Here is a 19588-nt window from a genome sequence, read left to right as displayed (position 1 = left end):
GTCCTGTATGAGTGTTTATGTCAGATGGATTTGATAGGGATTTCCTGAATGTCCTATATGTGAGTGTTTATGTTAGGTATGTTTGTGAGGGATTTATTAAGTGTTCTATTTGAGTGTTCACGTCCGTTGCATTGTGAGGGACTTACCTTTATCAATTGTTCTATGTTAGTATTTTGTCAATTGCTTTTATTATGGATTTTCCAAGCTTATGTCAGTTGCCTTTGTGACAGATTTTCAAGGCTTTTTATGTGTTTATGTGAGTGCTATGTCAGTTGTGTTTGTGAGGAATTTATTAATGAAGTGAGTGTCTTTTATTGCTAATGACCATTTGTACTTCTCTGAGTTTCATTTGATTACCAAGTCTAGTGGTTAAATACCAAGTGTTTTTCTATTTGAGTGTTTTTGAAATTGCCTTGAACACTAGTGATTCACCAAGTATTTGAATTAGTGTCCTAGTTTAGTTTACCTAAAGAAGAATTTCCTATGAACTTTGAATAAATGGTCAATTGCTCTTGAGTTTTATAGAAGAATGTCATTGTAATTTTGTAAGCAAAAATAAAACTTCATATTTGAAAAATTATGTTCCCAAGAAATAGATAGCATAGTCAGTTAAACTCAGTATCAGACAAATGTGTATTTAAACTTTAGCATTACATTAATGAACCTTGTTTTTCAGAGTTACTCAGCTATGACTTGCTTATTGTCTTTAAACCTTTCATATTATTCTATGTACTTACAAATCACAAAAAGTCACTGATGTATGTTGAAACTGAATTTATAACAATGAATTTGAAGCTGTGAAAGTCATTGAATTGTTTGAAAATAGTAAGAACCCATCCATTTTGCCTGCACATGATAATGCAGTTTTTCAATTTTTCTTTTATTTTTTTCCCCCTAAATGGCCCTTGTCTATTTCCTTCATCTATAAAAGAAATCATCAAAACACTTTTGTAGCTTTCTAGGTGATGGGTTTAGTTCTTTAAAAATGGAGAAAAAGTACCTTTGGTGTTAAAAATGTTAAAATATACAGAAAAAAATCTGAATTTTGCTTCTGTGTGTTTTCACTCCACTCCTGTAAAGGAAGGAATCCTGTGATTTTAGTTGTTTTCTTTAGTAATTATTGCATTGAGTTTGATGCATGTTTAAAACTGTGCTGTGGAATTTTCTTATGTAACCATTTACTGGATAGTGGGTAGTTTTTTTTCAAAGTACAAATGTACAAAACTTTAGATATAAATAATGTATGTTTTTCTTTAGAAATCATCAAAATTAAATAATGATATGCAAAGTTAATGTTATTATGTCTCTAATAAAATTAAATAATAATAATTTAACGCCAGAATTTTTTTGTTAAAGAAATAACACATTAAATTTTTAGTACCAATGAATCTTATATGAAAACTTTTTCAAATATTTTTCTAATCTGGAATTAATTGAGACATTGAAATGAAAGAATGCATGACTACTGTTTTCAGCAAACTCCGCCTGCTAGTGGCAGAAGTCCCAGGGTAAATAACTGTGTAACAATTTGTTTCAGAAGTGAAAATAATATGATTTTTGTTGTAACAAAGACTTGTGCCTATATTAGAAATGTTAACATTTAAATGTAGGGCAAAGTGTTTTTCTTGAAATATTATTTTTTGTTTTATCAGAATGCAGTGAAAAAATAAAGTGATGTTTTCTTTTCTCCTTTGTCAAATTTTAGTTGTTAGTTTTTGTAGTAAATTTAGAAATGAATTAACATGGTTCTGACAGTGAGGTTGATGAATTTACAAAACTAGTAATTCATAAATGACTGTATTTTTTCTTGGTAGAGGTGTGAGTGTAGATGTTAATGATATGAGCGGAGTTGTCTTTCATGTGTTTAGAATAGTTGCTGAAGTCTTGTTTTTCTGTGACAAAGGAGTGAATAATAAATAAAATATTTATGTGTTTCAGTAAAAATCAGCTGTATTTTTTATTTTTCTGTTAACATTAGCTATAATTTGAAAGATAAGAAAATTGTATGTTTTTTTTTCTTTTTGAATTTTTCTTACATAAAAAGAGGTTTAATAGTTATAGAAAAAAATATTTTAAAGACCTTAAATTTCTGGTGGGGTAGGGGGGTGTTCCTAGAAGAAGTTCAGATATTTAATTGCAAGAAAATGCTTTATGCTATTTGTAGATCCCCAGTGATGACAATTTTGATGAAGATTTAGTTACAGATAAATAATAAATATATTTAATATCATATGATTATGTGATTATTGTTTGTGAAGTCAGTTTACTGTTGCAGACATTATCCATATCACAAATTATTGGCTTTAATTATACACATTGTCATGTACATGTATTTTACCTGGGACAATAATTAAATTACTACAAATCACCAATGTGGCTGTTACTATGAAATTTATCAACATTTATTATGTCAAAACATAAAATAAGGAACTTTCTGTGTATAAACTGCATTTAATTTTTTTGCAGAAATATGTTTTAGGAAAAAAATAAATAAAAAAAAGAAACCAAACCATTTTGACTGGAACTATGATGTTGAAAAACAGGTTTAAAAAAGTAGAAACATATTTTTATGAAAATCCGTTTAAATTTTTATTCTTTTTGTTTGTCGCTTGAAGAGAAATAAACATGTATAGTATATTTTAGAAAAAGTTGGCAAACGGATCAACAATATTATTTGATATGGACTGGTACTAGTATTTTACACATTGTTTTACCAATGTTTTATTTGTTTACAGAGAAGCAGTCAGATAGATCATCATTCAGATGGAGGATTAAGTGATGGAGATCTGGAAGAGAGGGATCTTAGAGTAAGTTTAGGAAAAGTCGTTAACTCATCATTGTGTGTTAATGCCATTTATAGAAGACCAATGCTATCAGTGTTTAGTGTCAGTCCTAGAATTTACATCATTGCAATCTGTCTTGGCTCTATCTGTTGGATGCTAGATTGTTTAGTAATTGATCTTGATCCAATTTCAAATTAAGCTTTAGTCTCACTTTGATCATTGTGAAATATTGCTTGACCAAGCTTCCTTAAATTGAATTCTATAATTTGAATATTTTATAATTGGTGTGTTTAATGTGTGTCAAAAAAATTGTCCTCCTTTTGTCTTTAAAAAACAAAATGCTGTTTGATAGATATTCAAGTAATTATTTTTTTATCTTGTACATTAATAACTTTATATTTAACATTATAAACTTAGATTATTGAGAATTTGTGCATTTTATTTAAAGCTTATATCATGTCAGCCAGATGTTATTTGCAGACAAACCATTGGAAAACTTAGGGCTTAGCCATATGGCTGAGTGTTTAAAGCTGCTGATCACTTGCCCCCACTGAGATGGGTTCAAGTCCTCATGTGACATTTGTGGATTATTATTGATGGTCCTACTTGTCCTTAAAGTAATGTATGGTGAGGCCTTTCAAAGGTATAATTTCCCTACCTGTAGCCTGAAACTGGGAAGTTGCCATACAACCTTTACAGTGTTGAACTAGCCAGAAGAAAGCATGGTGGAAATTGATTTCAGTCAATATTTAAATTGTATTTTCAGCCACACAAGTATATTGTAGAGGCACAGGTATTAAAGGACAGTTGGCCGTTGTCTGAATCTAGCTGGAATTTTGTACAGATGCTGAAAGAGATGGAGAAAAATGAGCTTAAAGGTAACAAATATTCCTGTGTAATATGAAATAATAAGGTGTTTTTTTTTTAATTTGTACATTTATGTGAATTAATGTTGTGAACTTTGATATTTTTCAATAAGTATCTGGAACTTTATTCATATTTTGTAGGGTAGATGCAAACAAAGTTATTCTTATGTTCACCATTGAAAGTTCCAAACAAGCCAAGCTTGTTGAATATCTTACTGCTCAACAGTGTAAGATTTTGTTTGGTACATCAATTTAATATTTGTACCTACATGAGATAAAATTTCAGAATAAAATCTATTCAGCTCTCTGTCTTAATCAAGCATATATTTCTGTATTATTTTGTAATGTATAGTCTTTTTCAGCTGCCTTTCTTTTTAAATCAAGCATATACATATATTTCTGTGTAACATATATTTTGTGACCTTACAGTGGCATTTAAAGAGAAACCAGTTGAGGAGCCAGCTAAGACGGAGAAAGCTCCCGCAGCAGCTGATAAAGGTGCTAAAGGAGGTAAGGGTGGTAAAGGTGGCAAAGATAAGGGCAAGGACAAAGATGGTAAGGGGTCACGACCTCCATCACAACAATTTGACCTTGGTAAACCCCACTGGACCCTCCGAGTTGTCAGTGATGCCAATGCAGTGGTACGTTTGTGTAGTTTTAAGTAGATATTTGATATTTTATGGACATAAAGTAATATTTATTGCATTGTTGATGTTGTAATGAATTAATTAAAAAAATTGCTTATTACTGAAAGAAAAAAATAAGAAAATACTTTGTCTCTTTATTTAAGAATGTGAAAGTATGACTTTTCTGCTGTCAGTGAATTTAGTTTTATTCAAGGTTAAAGTAGGCTTAATCAGTGATAAAACTGACATAATGGGAAAACATTTTCTTTTGAAGGGTTTTTGTTTGCCATAATTACCATGAACTGGAATAATGAATTGATATATTACTTTTACAGGAGGATATAGAGATAAAGAAAGATACAGAGAGAGCTGACGAGATCCGAGCCCTGAAGAAAGCCTGGGAAGATGCTGAACCGGGCAGAGCTGCCAAGGTAACATACCTAGTGTTATATGATAGTGTTTATTATTGTCTTATTATGACATGTATCACATGACGTTACTTGTTTTCAATGAGATAGTCGTAAAATTTGCAATGGTTAGTCAAATCATGCCAGCAGTTACTCCTTGCTTTAAACCCAAACCCAAAGAAAAATGTAGTAATGTATTTGTTTTAATTGATACATTCTGTTTTTACTTGGCAAAGCTTTTATTTCTGCTTTAACATCATTGTTTCGTTTAGCATACAGTTAAAAGGATGTGTGTGTCATTTGTTATTTTATAAATGTCAACTTTTATTTCTGAAGTACACTAAATGTCTAAAGCTAAGAAAAATGTTTGTTTTTATAGAACTAATTATATCTTATTAAACCTCAACCAGAAATAGATAAAAGGAAGCCTATATTATTTCATGTGCATCATTCTAAGAAAGGGATTTATATCAATGTTTAATGTCTTTCAGGCTATGCAGTCCAGATTGAAGTACCTGTCTACACACACAATCAAGTTAAATGATGACGAGGAAGAAGGGGAGAAGGTGGAGGGTGAGGGTGGTGACCAACCTGGTTATGTACCACCACAAACACCAGGGTCATTCCTCGGTGATGATGATGGTAACCTTACTCTGGAGCCACCACCCCCACCCACACCCAAAGAAATGTTACAGCCAGTTGATATTACTCCTTTCTTAAGGTTAGTTAGTACCTAATTTCTGTATATGTATAGTGATACTTGCTATCTGTTAATTGGTTCCATTGAATTTAAAATTAAACATGACCAATATACAAATGTAGGATTGGATAATATGGATTAATTTAAAATGTGTTATTTGCTCTTAAAGATGGTTCATGGCATTACACTAGACTTTATTCATGTTTGAAACTATGCACCATGGGTCATACATAGTCAACCTTCATTTTGAAAATATTGCAATGTATTACTTCAAAAAATATTTAAAAAATTACTTACGGGATGAAAAAATAACTTGAGAAATGAAACTGTTTTACATTTCGAAATAAACAATTCTTTTTTTTTTTACACTCCTTGTTTTAGACATACAACTGACTCACCACGCTACCTGGATGAGGAGGAAACTCAGAGACGGTTCCAGGAACAGCAGAAACAGATAGCAGAGTACAAGGCGTTCAGACAACAGGTGGAAGAATGGAGAAAGAAAGATAAAGAATTACGCAATATGACTAAAGAAAAACAAATACAAGAATGCGAGGAGTTACAGGTATGTATACATCAAACAAATTGTTACTCTTAACTTGATTGGTTGGTCACCTTTAGGATGAGTTGTACATGTAATTTGAAAGGTTACTAGACTTGCTTATTTACAAATTTTGTAATAAATCTGCCAGCATTACCAAAATGATACATGAATTAAGATTAAAATAAAACACAGTCTACAGATGTACTAAGAGGCCTGAATTAATAAATAAAAGATAAATAAGCTGTGACATCATGTAAACGATGATATCTATTAAGCTTTCTTATTTGCTTTATCTGTCAATGAGCAAAATAAGAATCAGGTTTCAATTATCCTATGGTTTTAAAGACATTAAAATTCACTTTTGTTTAAAGAACAAATCATATTTAAGTGGTGGTATTATCGTAATCTACAGTGCAATTGCATTAGATTAATATTTTGTTATTGTTTGGCAAGCAATATCATATGGTATTATGTGGTATTTTTAAGATATAACACATAAGGTATTTCTTGAATCATCATACATTCTTTTAAGATCATAGTTTAAGACATTGTCCAAGGGCAATAACTCTAACATGAATTTTTACTGAATTACATGTCTTTTACCTTTGGAAACTTCAAAAAATCCTGCATTATCAAGGTTTTCGTGAAAAATTATGCACGGAGAACAATCAAGTAACAGTCAAGTCTGCTGTTCTCCTTACTTATTTAGTTAAAGCATATTTCATTTTTAGTTCAGTTGTAATGACAGTAATTGTAATGATAGTAAACCACTTACATGTATTTTAATAACTCACAAGTCTGCTGCCTTGAACCAACCAGTTCTTATAGCATATTATGAGGAAACATAGCCTTCACCAAAATATAGAGCTTGAACACTTCATACCTTGGCTTGTTAAATGGTAATGTTCAGACTAATGATTGATAAACAAATGTTGTTTTTACAGGCAATGCTTGATGCAGCTAGAGAATCTATAAATAAACCAAGGGAAGCATTTAGACAGACTTATTTAGAAGCAGAACGCAAGAAACTGGAAGAACTCGAGGCTAAAGAGGCGGCATTGCAAGCAGACGCAGCAGCTAAATCACCGAAGGGCAAAAAGGGCAGTGCTAAAGGCAAAAAGAGCCCGTCTGCTAAAAAGAAGAAATAATCAATAGACACTTTTAGTACTTAAATATATTTTTATAATTTTAATTTTGAATTCAAACACTGTGATAATTAAAATTAGATAGTCTAGACACATGAATGAAAGAACGTGTTTAGTGAATTTCTGTAAATAAGAATATATACAAATATATTAATTGTTGAAAATTTATTATTTGTTTAATTTATTTGTTAAATGTTGGTTTGAAATATGCATGGTATCAGAGTATTTAATTGATTTAAGATTTTTAGAATCATCAGAATTAGTTTTGAATGATGTACATGCAGCTATACATATTTTTGTATAGAACGGATTGAAATGGACATTTGAAAATGTTTTAAGGTTCAAAAAATAGTATTTTGTTTTAAGTACTAGTAATTACACTGTGATTTGTATTGATCTGTGATATATAGAGTGTACAGTAAGTTTAAAATAATTTATATTAAATATTTTCATGAACTTTTATTTTCTTGATTATGAAGGAAAGGAGTCAAAAGAAAACTTGAGTATTTCTTTTATCAGAATATACCTTAGAATAATTCACTATTCATATTTTGATTTTTCACTTGAACTATGACTTGTATAACATACAAAGCTGTCCAAATCATGCATGAATTTCAGTGTCTGATTTAAAGGTCGATGTGATGAATATGCAACAGTTAACATGGATGAAGTATTTTTGGTCTTTGTGTTAATTTGCCAAAGTGTTGGGTTTTTTCCCATTGATTTAATGTACATCTAAAATATGATTCCGTCCATTTGTTTGCTTTACAGACTGAATAAACATTGTTTTCCTTTACATTGTTTTCCGTCCTTTGTATAAGTGAAACTACTTTATTCTGTGTTGTTGGTAAGGCCCGTGTCTTTTGTGATTCAAATATTGTTTATAAAAAATACACAATAAATTTTGTATATATTGTCCTGCCTCGCCACATAGCCCTTGAAAGGTTCCGTCCCTACCTGTAACATATCCTTATTGTGAAGCTGGTCTGTTATCAAGCGATTTGTCAATGTTTTTATTTATTGGTTTGAATCTTAGATTCAACGTCTGAGATTGTTTTCAACTATAGTTTCATGTTCTAAAATTAAATGATACTTTTTGAATGGTTAGTTCATTTTCTTGAACTTTATATTTGTTGATATAAATAAATATATTTTGCTTATTTAAAGAACAACTTTATTTCTACATTTTGTCCCGTTTTGTCTGTTTTACTGTTGTTTTTTTATGTTGATTTTTTATACTCTAAACATGTATATTGAAATGCAGAATAAAATTTTAAAAAGAAATCTTGTTACTTCTTGTTTGACAAAATGTTTGGTTTGTAAAATGCTTTAGTTACCTCTATTATATAAGCTTCAACAATAGAGTGATAGTGGGTTAATTAATCCATTTCCCCCTGCATGATCGTAAGAGGCGACTTAATGGGTTTGAATTACTGGAGTCTGAACATCTCTTAGCTCCAGCAGGAGAGGTGGTTTTGACCCCTGGTGTTGCTATAATTTTGTAACACCCGACATTAGCTCCTTTTTCGGCACCTTATGACATAAACTATGTTGGTGTTATGCAAAACCAAAAAAAGAAAATGCATTTTCCTAACGCTGCAATTCAAGTAACATTGCCTAAAGTTTGGTTAGAACACTGTTGGGATCAAACCAAATGAAAACCAAATTTGTAACAAAGATCATGCTTTAACGACAGTTGCTAAGGTTGGATGCCTTGATATTTTATTTAAAGTTTAAATCCTTGTTATAGAATATGTTTTATTATTCTGTTGTTTCTAACGCCGAGCTTACATCTTTGCCATGAAAGGTAGCAACATGATATCAAAAGGTTACCTTGGGTAAAATATTTGTGTACGTATTATAGAGGGCAAAGTGGGACTAGTTTGTTTGAATGGTTTCTTCGGAAGTTGTAGAAAATTACAGAATTGTATGTCAATTTAAAAAAAAACAATAATATTCAGGGCTGCGGTTGATAGAAAGGGTATCTTAAGTCCTAGAACAAAAAGAAAACCACAACTTAGGACTAATTTTTGACAAACTTTAGACCGTCAAAGAATGTAGACTATATTAATTCACCCGAGAAAAGTTAATAAATACAATTACACACTCTTTTATTCGCATTGCTATTTCAGCAAGAAGTCATAACACAGGAATCATAGGTTAGAACATTTTATTTGAAATGCAAAATTTGCTTCAGTTTTGTTAACAATGATTTCATACTGAAACGTAGCCCTGGTTCTTGTATTTTCCTATACACAAAGGTGTTCAGTCAATGTGATACTTATAGACTAGGGTGGCGATTTGAAAAGAAAATGTATTTTTAATTATACATAATGTACATCTTTACCTTTTAAAAAGAGTTGTTCTGATTAAAGTTGTACGACAACTTTGTTCTTAGAGGCAGTTTGTTCTTAAATTTTGGTTTAAATCAATGTCATTGGTTACAATTGTAGGTCTAAAACGATTTGAATACTGAATATATTTACGCTGAAGAAAAAATAAGAAAAACTGAATATGTTTCAAAATAAATATGTATTAAATATTTGCATATTTTTGTAAATAAATATTGGTTGAATTTTCATTGGACAAGTCTTGTATTATGTGTATGATAGAATCCATAATGCTTGTTCCCGCACCCAAACTTTCTTGTCCAACCAAATGCAAGGCTGCCGTCAGCAGAACAAAATTTCTGTTTAATGGTAATATCTGAAGAAGAAAAAAGGATTTTTTAAACAAAATATTACAGTATATTTATATGGCCCATGTTAATATATGATAACATATAACGATTTTTAATACAAATTTACAATTTATAAATATTTCCTATAGTATTTAACAATACGATACACAACCTGGGTTCTAATTCTGAACAACAAAAACTGTGATGATTTAAGCGAATCCTAGATATTTCTTTTTCAATACCTAACCGCATAAATAGTTGATACAAAATAGTATGTTTAAATTAAGGGAAATAAAACTAAATAATAAAATAAAAAAGCAAAAATAACATAAAAAAGCACAAAAAAACAACAACAAAAAACAAAACAAAAATTAAAACATACGATATTCTTATGACGGAGCGTATGTTAAGACACAATTGTACTGTAATTTAGAATATACTTAGGATATGTTGCACAAAATTAAATAAAGGATTATAATTTTATCCAACTTTTACATGATATTCTGATAAACTTATAACAATGTCTGTGCTAGTTTTGTTTGTGTTTTTTGTTTTGTTTTTTTTTATATAAAGATGAAAAAATTACGCGGTTATTCACATGAATCGTGACATTGTCTCACCTTGTTTTAACTTGAGCAAACAATCTTCCCCTTTAACATCTAAAGTGGCATTTGCCCATACATACAGCTCTTCTCGTCTAAATTCTGTATTGAAAATATAACAGAACATGTATACCATGGACTTTTCATCCTTTTTTCGGCAAGTTTGATATTTCAATAATAAATGATGTCAAAAATACTCTTACACTATAATCGTATACATAGTATGATCTAGAAATGTTATATCAAGCTCAACATTTATTTCGTTAATAAATGCCACCAAAATAATACAATTCTTAAACGATATTAAGACAATAGTTTTATAATAAAATTTAATATCCTTCACTAAGCAAGATACATGTAGCTTAAATGGACTTGTAAATCTTTTTATCTTGAAAAAAAAAAAAAAGAAAGAAACATTCTTCATTTTCGCGGACAATTTTAGAGTACTTTGCCGACCATGATCAGATAGCAAAGCTAAATTTTGGTCTACACTGGTCGAATGGGCCAATGAAAAAAGGCTCCACATTTTAAATGAAAATAATTACGTTTTGATTCTCCATCGAGTAGAGATATACAACTCTCATGCTGCCGAAATCTTCGTTCATCTTTATCCATGACATAAAAATATGGATAAATGTAGAAACTGTTTCCAAGTACATTACCCAGATGTTTCTGTTGAAAAGAAAATAAGTTTTACTTTGAAAACAAAATACAATGTATGTATACCCTTTTTATCAATGGTTTTAACTAGTGACAATGTTTAAACATGGAAACTTTACGAACAAAACTTAATTTAACATTTAAATAAAAGATAATTATGTTTTATATGTGTCATTAAAACATAATGCTAAATACTTATGTAATATTCTTGTGTTTTAGTTATACTTGATATATAAACATTAAAAAATCGAGTCTTAATAAGAAAGGTAATGGAGTAGCATATACTATATCTATACTAGATCTAGTTATAAAGGTAATTGGGTAGCATATACTATATCTATACTAGATCTAGTAATAAAGGTAAGGGGCAGCATATACAAAATCTATACTAGTTCTAGTAATAAAGGTAATTGGGTAGCATATACTATATCTATACTAGATCTAGTAATAAAGGTAATGGGGTAGCATATACTATATGTATACTAGTAATAAAGGTAATGGGGTAGCATATGCTATATGTATACTAGTAATACAGGTAATGGGGTAGCATATACTATATGTATACTAAATCTAGTAATAAAGGTAATGGGGTAGCATATACTATATCTATACTAGATCTTGTAATAAAGGTAATTGGGTAGCATATACTATATGTATACTAGATCTAGTAATAAAGGTAATGGGGTAGCATATACTATATGTATACTAGTAATAAAGGTAATGGGGTAGCATATACTATATGTATACTAGATCTAGTAATAAAGGTAATGGGGTAGCATATACTATATGTATACTAAATCTAGTAATGAAGGTAATGGGGTAGCATATACTATATGTATACTAGATCTAGTAATGAAGGTAATGGGGTAGCATATACTATATGTATACTAAATCTAGTAATGAAGGTAATGGGGTAGCATATACTATATGTATACTAGATCTAGTAATGAAGGTAATGGGGTAGCATATACTATATGTATACTAGATCTAGTAATGAAGGTAATGGGGTAGCATATACTATATGTATACTAGTAATACAGGTAATGGGGTAGCATATACTATATGTATACTAGTAATACAGGTAATGGGGTAGCATATACTATATGTATACTAGTAATACAGGTAATGGGGTAGCATATGCTATATGTATACTAGATCTAGTAATAAAGGTAATGGGGTAGCATATACTATATGTATACTAAATCTAGTAATGAAGGTAATGGGGTAGCATATACTATATGTATACTAGATCTAGTAATGAAGGTAATGGGGTAGCATATGCTATATGTATACTAAATCTAGTAATAAAGGTAATGGGGTAGCATATGCTATATGTATACTAGATCTAGTAATGAAGGTAATGGGGTAGCATATACTATATGTATACTAAATCTAGTAATGAAGGTAATGGGGTAGCATATACTATATGTATACTAGATCTAGTAATGAAGGTAATGGGGTAGCATATACTATATGTATACTAGATCTAGTAATGAAGGTAATGGGGTAGCATATACTATATGTATACTAAATCTAGTAATGAAGGTAATGGGGTAGCATAATACTATATGTATACTAGATCTAGTAATGAAGGTAATGGGGTAGCATATGCTATATGTATACTAAATCTAGTAATGAAGGTAATGGGGTAGCATATGCTATATGTATACTAGATCTAGTAATGAAGGTAATGGGGTAGCATATACTATATGTATACTAAATCTAGTAATGAAGGTAATGGGGTAGCATATACTATATGTATACTAGATCTAGTAATGAAGGTAATGGGGTAGCATATACTATATGTATACTAGATCTAGTAATGAAAGGTAATGGGGTAGCATATACTATATGTATACTAAATCTAGTAATGAAGGTAATGGGGTAGCATATACTATATGTATACTAGATCTAGTAATGAAGGTAATGGGTAGCATATACTATATGTATACTAGATCTAGTAATGAAGGTAATGGGGTAGCATATACTATATGTATACTAAATCTAGTAATAAAGGTAATGGGGTAGCATATGCTATATGTATACTAGATCTAGTAATAAAGGTAATGGGGTAGCATATACTATATGTATACTAAATCTAGTAATAAAGGTAATTGGGTAGCATATACTATATGTATACTAAATCTAGTAATAAAGGTAATTGGGTAGCATATACTATATCTATACTAGATCTTGTAATAAAGGTAATTGGGTAGCATATACTATATGTATACTAGATCTAGTAATAAAGGTAATGGGGTAGCATATGCTATATGTATACTAGTAATACAGGTAATGGGGTAGCATATACTAATACTTTAATCAGTTAAATTTGAGTATAGCAAGAATCTGACCTCATTAACGGCAGGGTGGCAGTACTTCAAGCAAACATCTCTGTAAAGCTTTACAGCAGTGATGGCACAATCAAAGTTTCCAATTCTATCTATGACATCTCTGAAGCAGAAAAGAAAAGCATGAACCTGCTGGAACCAAAACTTATTATCCTTTGCCCCCCAGTATAGAGCCAGACCAATCTGAACAACCATACAGTCTGACTAGGCTCTATAATTGTTGCTAGCTAAAGTTATTTTATTTTTAAATTAATCCTTAAAACTTAAAGCTGGGAGGATCTCTTTAACTTTGGTTGAACTGTTCCGAATTCAAAGTTTGGTTAATCCATTACGTTAAGGATTCAAATGAATCAAGATTAAACCAATCACACGTGACTGCAGCAACAACAATAAATGACTAGATCCAAAAAATAGTAAACGACTTAAACATGTAACTAATTACAGGTATGTGGTAGAAGCTATCTTTACAACCCTTGAAATAACAGCACAATCAGTTTTATCTACTTAAAGGAAAAACTGTTATTTTTTGTAATAATTGGTTGGATAATGATACAGTCACACATTATGACAGACAAACGGACGGTGAGATAATTGTTATTAACTATTAAGAGAAAAAAATGACAAAATAAACTTACGGAGAGAATCGGCATGCTGTAGCTATTTTCATCAATGTTTTCATTCCCTCTGTCAGTATTTCCCTCATCTCTGTCTCTATGATGATTTTCAAGTCATTGTCCAGCTGTAGCAACATAAAATCATACGTGTATAATACTTGACTAAAAGTATAAAACAGTTTCAAAAGAACAATAAACTTCCACTATGAATCAAAGTTTTTTTTTCTTTTATCTAGGTAAGAGCATATTTATTCCAGAAAGACCACTGTTTAATTCTAAAAAAGCGACGTTAAATCTAATGATAGACTTTAATCATTGATCTCTGAAAGGCATTTTAAGCTACAGCTACTCACTCGTATTACGTTGGAATTTTTTTACAGGTAATGAAAATAAGTTGTATTTCATTTTATTGTTAGGTATTTTAGAAGTATATTTGTACCTTATTTATCCGCTCCTCTCTGATTTGTTTCTCTGTTTTGTACCTGGGGTACATCTTCTCAAAAGCCATCTTAGACTTATCTTTGTACATGATGTATTCTTTCGTCCGCTGTATGTAAACCTTATGGGCTTCATAGCTAGCCTCTTTGAATTCATTTTGGTCATCTACATCAACGTTAGCATATTCGTTGAAGTTGTCAGATGCAATATTCATCTGTGTGTATGCATCAAAACATTTCTTGTCCAGTTCTTTGTATGCCTAATTATAAAAAGTTTATACATAAAATTCAAACGTGTTAAGCGTTTCTTATATTATTTTTTTTTCTTTCATGAAATATGTACTCTGTACTAGTTTTGATGTTTTATATTTCGAATGTGTTACTGTCCGTTTAGTGTTTTGGACTAACTCATTCGTCACTTTAATGTTAGAATGCTCTTATAAATGATGGGTATTATTATTTCATTGGAAAATGGTTTGATGAATTGTCATTTGTACTAACGTCACAAAATCTTTATGAAGAGCTCTTCAAACTTCCGGAAGACATTTTATTAAAAATAACATATACAAGGAGGTGTAAACTCTGAATAAAATTAAAACAGCCTCTGATTAACGTGACATCATTACAGTTGATAAAACTAAACTTATTGCAGTTTATAAAGTATTTTAAACTATAATATAATACATAAGAAGTGTCAGCATTTCATTTCAGAATATAAAACTAAAATTTACCGAAATAGCTTCTTGTAAGGATTCAAGTGCTTGCTGGTGTTTATGGCATACTTGCGATAATTTCCGGAACAATTTCTTACATGCAGCCATTTCTTCTTTTGGTAAAAACCTATATAAAATGAAGAGCAAATGCAAACGGCTAGCTAGTATCATATTTTCTAAATTGTTGCATGAACACAGTGTTATTCAGTGTAGTTGTTATTTTTATAATGTTAATTTAAACAGTTATATTACACTGTTATATGTTAAATTTAAAGTGACTCCACTGAGGGTTTTTGACACGAGATGACTGGAAATATTTTCCCTACATTTGTGAACCATTCGATGTAGGCCTAGACCAATAGATGCTTTGCACATTTTTCAGATCAATTCGTAATCACGTTTTTCAAGAAAAAAAAGTTTTATAAATGACCCAAACAATGAAAAGCGTTGCAACGCTTTTCACTCAATATATCGTGCTAAGAATCGCACATAAGCGGATATTCAATTTGACACAAAGTATATTTCTTTTTTAGCCTCAGCAAATTTAATTATTTTAAGTACCTCACTTGATATATATTATAATTTAATTTTTATGTTTTTAGACTTTTTGACCTCACTTGAGCTTTTAAAGAATTAAAGGTCACGGAAGTACGTGTATATAGGTTTTTAACTTACGTATTATATGTCTGTCTTGTTCTTCTCAACCTATCAGTTGAAGAGTTGGACCTATTTGAATCCCCTTGGTCATTTTGTGGGTCATCTTCAGGCCAATAATCTAAATTACCTTTCTCACGAGATATATGATATTCAAACGCAGAATCTTTTAATAGATCAAAAGCCTCGTTCAACAGTGGAACATCTGTAACATAAGTCACAAGTTAAGAAAAAAAGTTTACTTCTGATCGTTTACTTTTAAGAAATATGGTTTGAAATACACTATGTACATTTCACTATGCACATTATCTCAATCTTAAAGGCCCATTATGTCTCAAAAATGCTACAATTTGTTATCACAAAATCTTTATTTTTTTGGTATCTTGTCATAGTTTCCAAAAATACTCAATTACCATATAGATTAACTATCTTTGCTTCTTTTGCTTTGTCGGCAATTGGAACAATTAAAGTGAAATAGTATTTTGTATGGAAGTAAAAATACTACTTTATTTACATTTTGCTATGTTTACGACACGTTACTACACATTCAGAGATAATTTCGTCAGCTGTTAAACATCTAACATGATCTGCATGCAAATAATATTATTTAAACATTATTAAACACATGTTTGACATTTCTAAAGAATAAAATTTACTTCTGAGCCATAATGTGCCTATAATGATTGCATAGAAAAATGCAATAGAATGAAACTTCAGTAGTTATTAAAGTAACAATAATAGTACCACTATGAAACTATATGAAAAGAAATATATTTGGACAATTGAGCTGAACATCATTGCTTAGAAACATTTTGTCACAAAGAAAAATTAAGAGAGAAATTTGATTTGACAACACAGACAGAAAGTCATACAAATATTGAATAAAGAAAGTGTACATTAATATACTCGACAGATGATAATATTGAAAATAAATGCACATCCGAATTGGTTTAATCAAAACTTATTAAATAACTTATGTGTACAGGAATATTTTTACTAAAGAAACTATACACGAATACATTTTTGTAATAATCAATATTCAATAAAGAATAAAAACCATTCACGAATATACATACCCTCGATTAATCAATATAAATTTATAAAAGAAAATAAAAAGAAAAACACGTGCACGGATAAACTGTTGATAAATCAATATTTGATAAAGGAAGTATGCATACAGGAATAACCTCTAGATCAATAAATCAATATTGAAAAAAGGATGTTCACATGCATGCATATACACTTGATTTATTAATCAATATTGAGTATGCATGGATATACTCTATATTAATTAATACATAATCAAGAAAATACACTCTAAACAATACACTCAAGATTAATCTACATTTAAAAATAGTAAAACACACAAATAAAATGGTAAATATTTATTACCTCTAAGAGGCGGGAATTTTGTGATCTTGGTTAATATCATTGCTGAAGGATCTCGTCCTTTTATAATTTCGTCAGCAAATAATTCACACAGCTTCCGAAACTCAACAAATCGATTGGTTCTGTAAATTAAAGTAATTGAACAAATTATAATCGATCCAACATATTTAAGAACATCATCTAACGACAGTTACATTAATTATTTGTAACTATTTGAAGTGAACAACTTAAAACTACATGCCTACAGATGAGTCAAAATATTTCAATAAAATCAAACTTGAGAAAAATGTACTAAGATGTAAGGAAAAGTAAAAAAGTTTCAATTTTAAGTAATATTTTACATATAATGTGCGATTAATGACTGATTTTTCAGTATTTACAACTATATTTCTACTGCGTTACTTACGCAGTTAAGGCTATATATGCAAATTTTGGTCATTTTTTTTAGGAATTTACGTGGTTTGTAAGTGCCATTGATAATGTGTAAATTGCTTCCTTTTGGTTACTTCACAATATTACACATTCAAATACATTTTCAAAATTTTAATGAAAATTAGCATGAATTTTTTTGGCGTGCTGCTTTACGTTTTAAAAGTTAAAATACGTTACTATGGTTCTTTCCTAGTTTTCACAATGCCATCTGTAAATTTCTCCATTTACTTTTTTTTTTTTTTTTTTTTTTTTTTTTCAATTTTTTTTACACAATACAAAACATTTATGCATATACATACAATATATGAGATATATGTACATGTATAAGTAGGAATAAGAGATTACTTTTTAGAATCTACAAAGTTTATAAATATAATAAAGACAATAATTCAATAGTATTTTAACAGAATTGACAAGTTTTTAATACCAGACTTATTTTAGTATAACATAAGCCAAAGATTCATTTTCGGAAACTTTACTTTACAATATTACAGAACTTATTTGACATAAAGGAGAAATTCCAATTTTACATTGAACTTATATTGAAAAAAAAAATGTCATTAATTCAAGGGAAACAACTCCTACTATCTTAAAAATGATATCCATTTAAGAGTTGCACCTCTTGTCATGAATACTTTATGCATTTATATCATGAGAAAGATTAAAAAAGACCAAATGTCATTCAAGGTGTTTAAAAAAGAAAGATACAAAAAGGGCAGTGGGTGCAATACGGAATGGATCAAGCCTAAATAAATGATCTTAAAACATTAGCCTCAATTAGGCAGCAAAGAAATATATTTTCCCCATAAATTCTCCATTTACTTTATGATCGGCAATAATTAAATTAAGATAAACTTACATCAGAGTTCCGTTCTGCGAAAAGATAAATGAAGGCTGATATACAGTGTCCATTCTGATATTTTTCAATAATAAAGGATGACAGCTGAAGTTAGCTGCAGTTCTTCACAAACTGGCGTCGTTAAATGATTTGGTTGTTAACGTAATGACGTCATAAACGTTAGTACGTAATTGAAATGACGTTGTTGGTTATTTTAACGACGCATCATGACAATCTTCTCGAAATAATCTCCCCTTCATTGTTTGCAAAGATTGGAGAACTTCTTTCTAATATTTTACAGCAAATTTCCCCCTTGAATTTGTCACGATTCATGTGACATTTTTGCAACCAAGATGATTAAACGTGATTGCCCAATATTGATAAATAGAGAAAATTAAATGACTTTTGATTCTGTATCGAATTTATTAAACGAGTTGAATAAGACAGTTTGAAGCGAGCCTCTGGCGACAAGATTTTTATTTAGTGGGTTTGATTTTTTTTCTTCCCTGAATGAATTTATGTTTAATGAGGGTCTACATCTACAAAAAGCTTAGAATATTAGCCAAAAAATATGAATTTTGAGCCGAAGGTAGGTCACTAGTACAGCGGTCAATGGGCAACATAACATACAGTAACATAAAGCAAATGGCCTGCCTGCGAACTAGGAGCTCATCTTAGTACCTATCCCCTCGCCGTCCATGGCCACTCTCCTTGATTTCAGACAGAGCATCGGCAACTGGTCCGTAGAACGCGAGAGTAGCTTAACTCCAAAATGCATTGTGGTGGTAGTTTGACCCAATCGGGTCTTAACCTGCTAGCGTAACCTTGGTGAAGCAAACTCCGACGAAGCTCAAATCTTCGGCTGGTGCCCTGTGCCTTACCACGGTGTGCAAGTAAGGATGGGTAAGAATTACTTTTTCTCTTGCTTTCAGACAGTAACAAAGCGTAAAATTCAAACTCTAAAAAAAATTCATGTGATCATTTTCGTCCATTGCATAGACATTTCATGTAATCATTTTCGTCTACCGCTTAAGAGACATTTCATGTGATCATTTTCGTCCATTGCATAGAGACATTTCATGTAATCATTTTCGTCTACCGCTTAAGAGACATTTCATGTGATCATTTTGTCTACCGCATAGAGACA

At 30.4% G+C, this 19588-nt stretch overlaps 2 protein-coding genes across 46 annotated transcripts in view; one reads left to right on the top strand and one right to left on the bottom strand.

The window, feature by feature from the left end:
- LOC132747680 (androglobin-like) overlaps nucleotides 1-7867 on the top strand; it is a 145201-nt gene extending 137334 nt beyond the window's left edge. For 38 of the 45 annotated variants that reach the window (XM_060737156.1, XM_060737155.1, XM_060737157.1 and 35 more), the window contains 8 exons: nucleotides 1476-1508; nucleotides 2736-2807; nucleotides 3550-3661; nucleotides 4079-4290; nucleotides 4611-4706; nucleotides 5174-5403; nucleotides 5764-5947; nucleotides 6871-7867. In XM_060737156.1, coding sequence (XP_060593139.1) covers nucleotides 1476-1508; nucleotides 2736-2807; nucleotides 3550-3661; nucleotides 4079-4290; nucleotides 4611-4706; nucleotides 5174-5403; nucleotides 5764-5947; nucleotides 6871-7074 — 1143 coding nt within the window. In that variant the 3' untranslated portion in view covers nucleotides 7075-7867. The remainder of the gene's footprint in view (nucleotides 1-1475; nucleotides 1509-2735; nucleotides 2808-3549; nucleotides 3662-4078; nucleotides 4291-4610; nucleotides 4707-5173; nucleotides 5404-5763; nucleotides 5948-6870) is intronic. The other 7 variants (XM_060737149.1, XM_060737139.1, XM_060737143.1 and 4 more) reach the window with 1 other exon arrangement.
- Nucleotides 7868-9649: 1782 nt separating this feature from the next.
- Nucleotides 9650-18914, bottom strand: LOC132747685 (uncharacterized). Its single transcript, XM_060737173.1, has 10 exons — nucleotides 18463-18914; nucleotides 17175-17293; nucleotides 15804-15987; nucleotides 15147-15255; nucleotides 14418-14675; nucleotides 14000-14103; nucleotides 13368-13467; nucleotides 10899-11025; nucleotides 10372-10455; nucleotides 9650-9777 (listed from the first exon to the last, which is right to left on the bottom strand). The coding sequence occupies exons 1-10, from the start codon at nucleotides 18513-18515 to the stop codon at nucleotides 9650-9652; spliced, it is 1266 nt and encodes a 421-aa protein (XP_060593156.1). The 5' UTR covers nucleotides 18516-18914.
- Between the last annotated feature and the right edge of the window lie 674 nt (nucleotides 18915-19588).

Source organism: Ruditapes philippinarum, unplaced genomic scaffold (genome assembly GCF_026571515.1).
Source record: "Ruditapes philippinarum isolate M1 unplaced genomic scaffold, ASM2657151v2 ctg111_1_1_1_1, whole genome shotgun sequence".
Lineage (NCBI taxonomy): Eukaryota > Metazoa > Mollusca > Bivalvia > Venerida > Veneridae > Ruditapes > Ruditapes philippinarum.
The sequence above is the reverse complement of the archived record's forward strand: the minus strand, read 5'-3'. Positions and strand labels throughout refer to the sequence as shown.

Excerpts from the sequence above, each read along its gene's own strand:
- LOC132747685 (XM_060737173.1), bottom strand. The coding sequence starts at position 18,515 with ATGGACACTGTATATCAGCCTTCATTTATCTTTTCGCAGAACGGAACT. Across the intron at positions 15,988-17,174 it reads AAAATTCCCGCCTCTTAGAG|ATGTTCCACTGTTGAACGAG; the intron begins GTAATAAATATT and ends CTTATGTTACAG. Across the intron at positions 14,104-14,417 it reads GAGAGGAGCGGATAAATAAG|CTGGACAATGACTTGAAAAT; the intron begins GTACAAATATAC and ends ATGTTGCTACAG.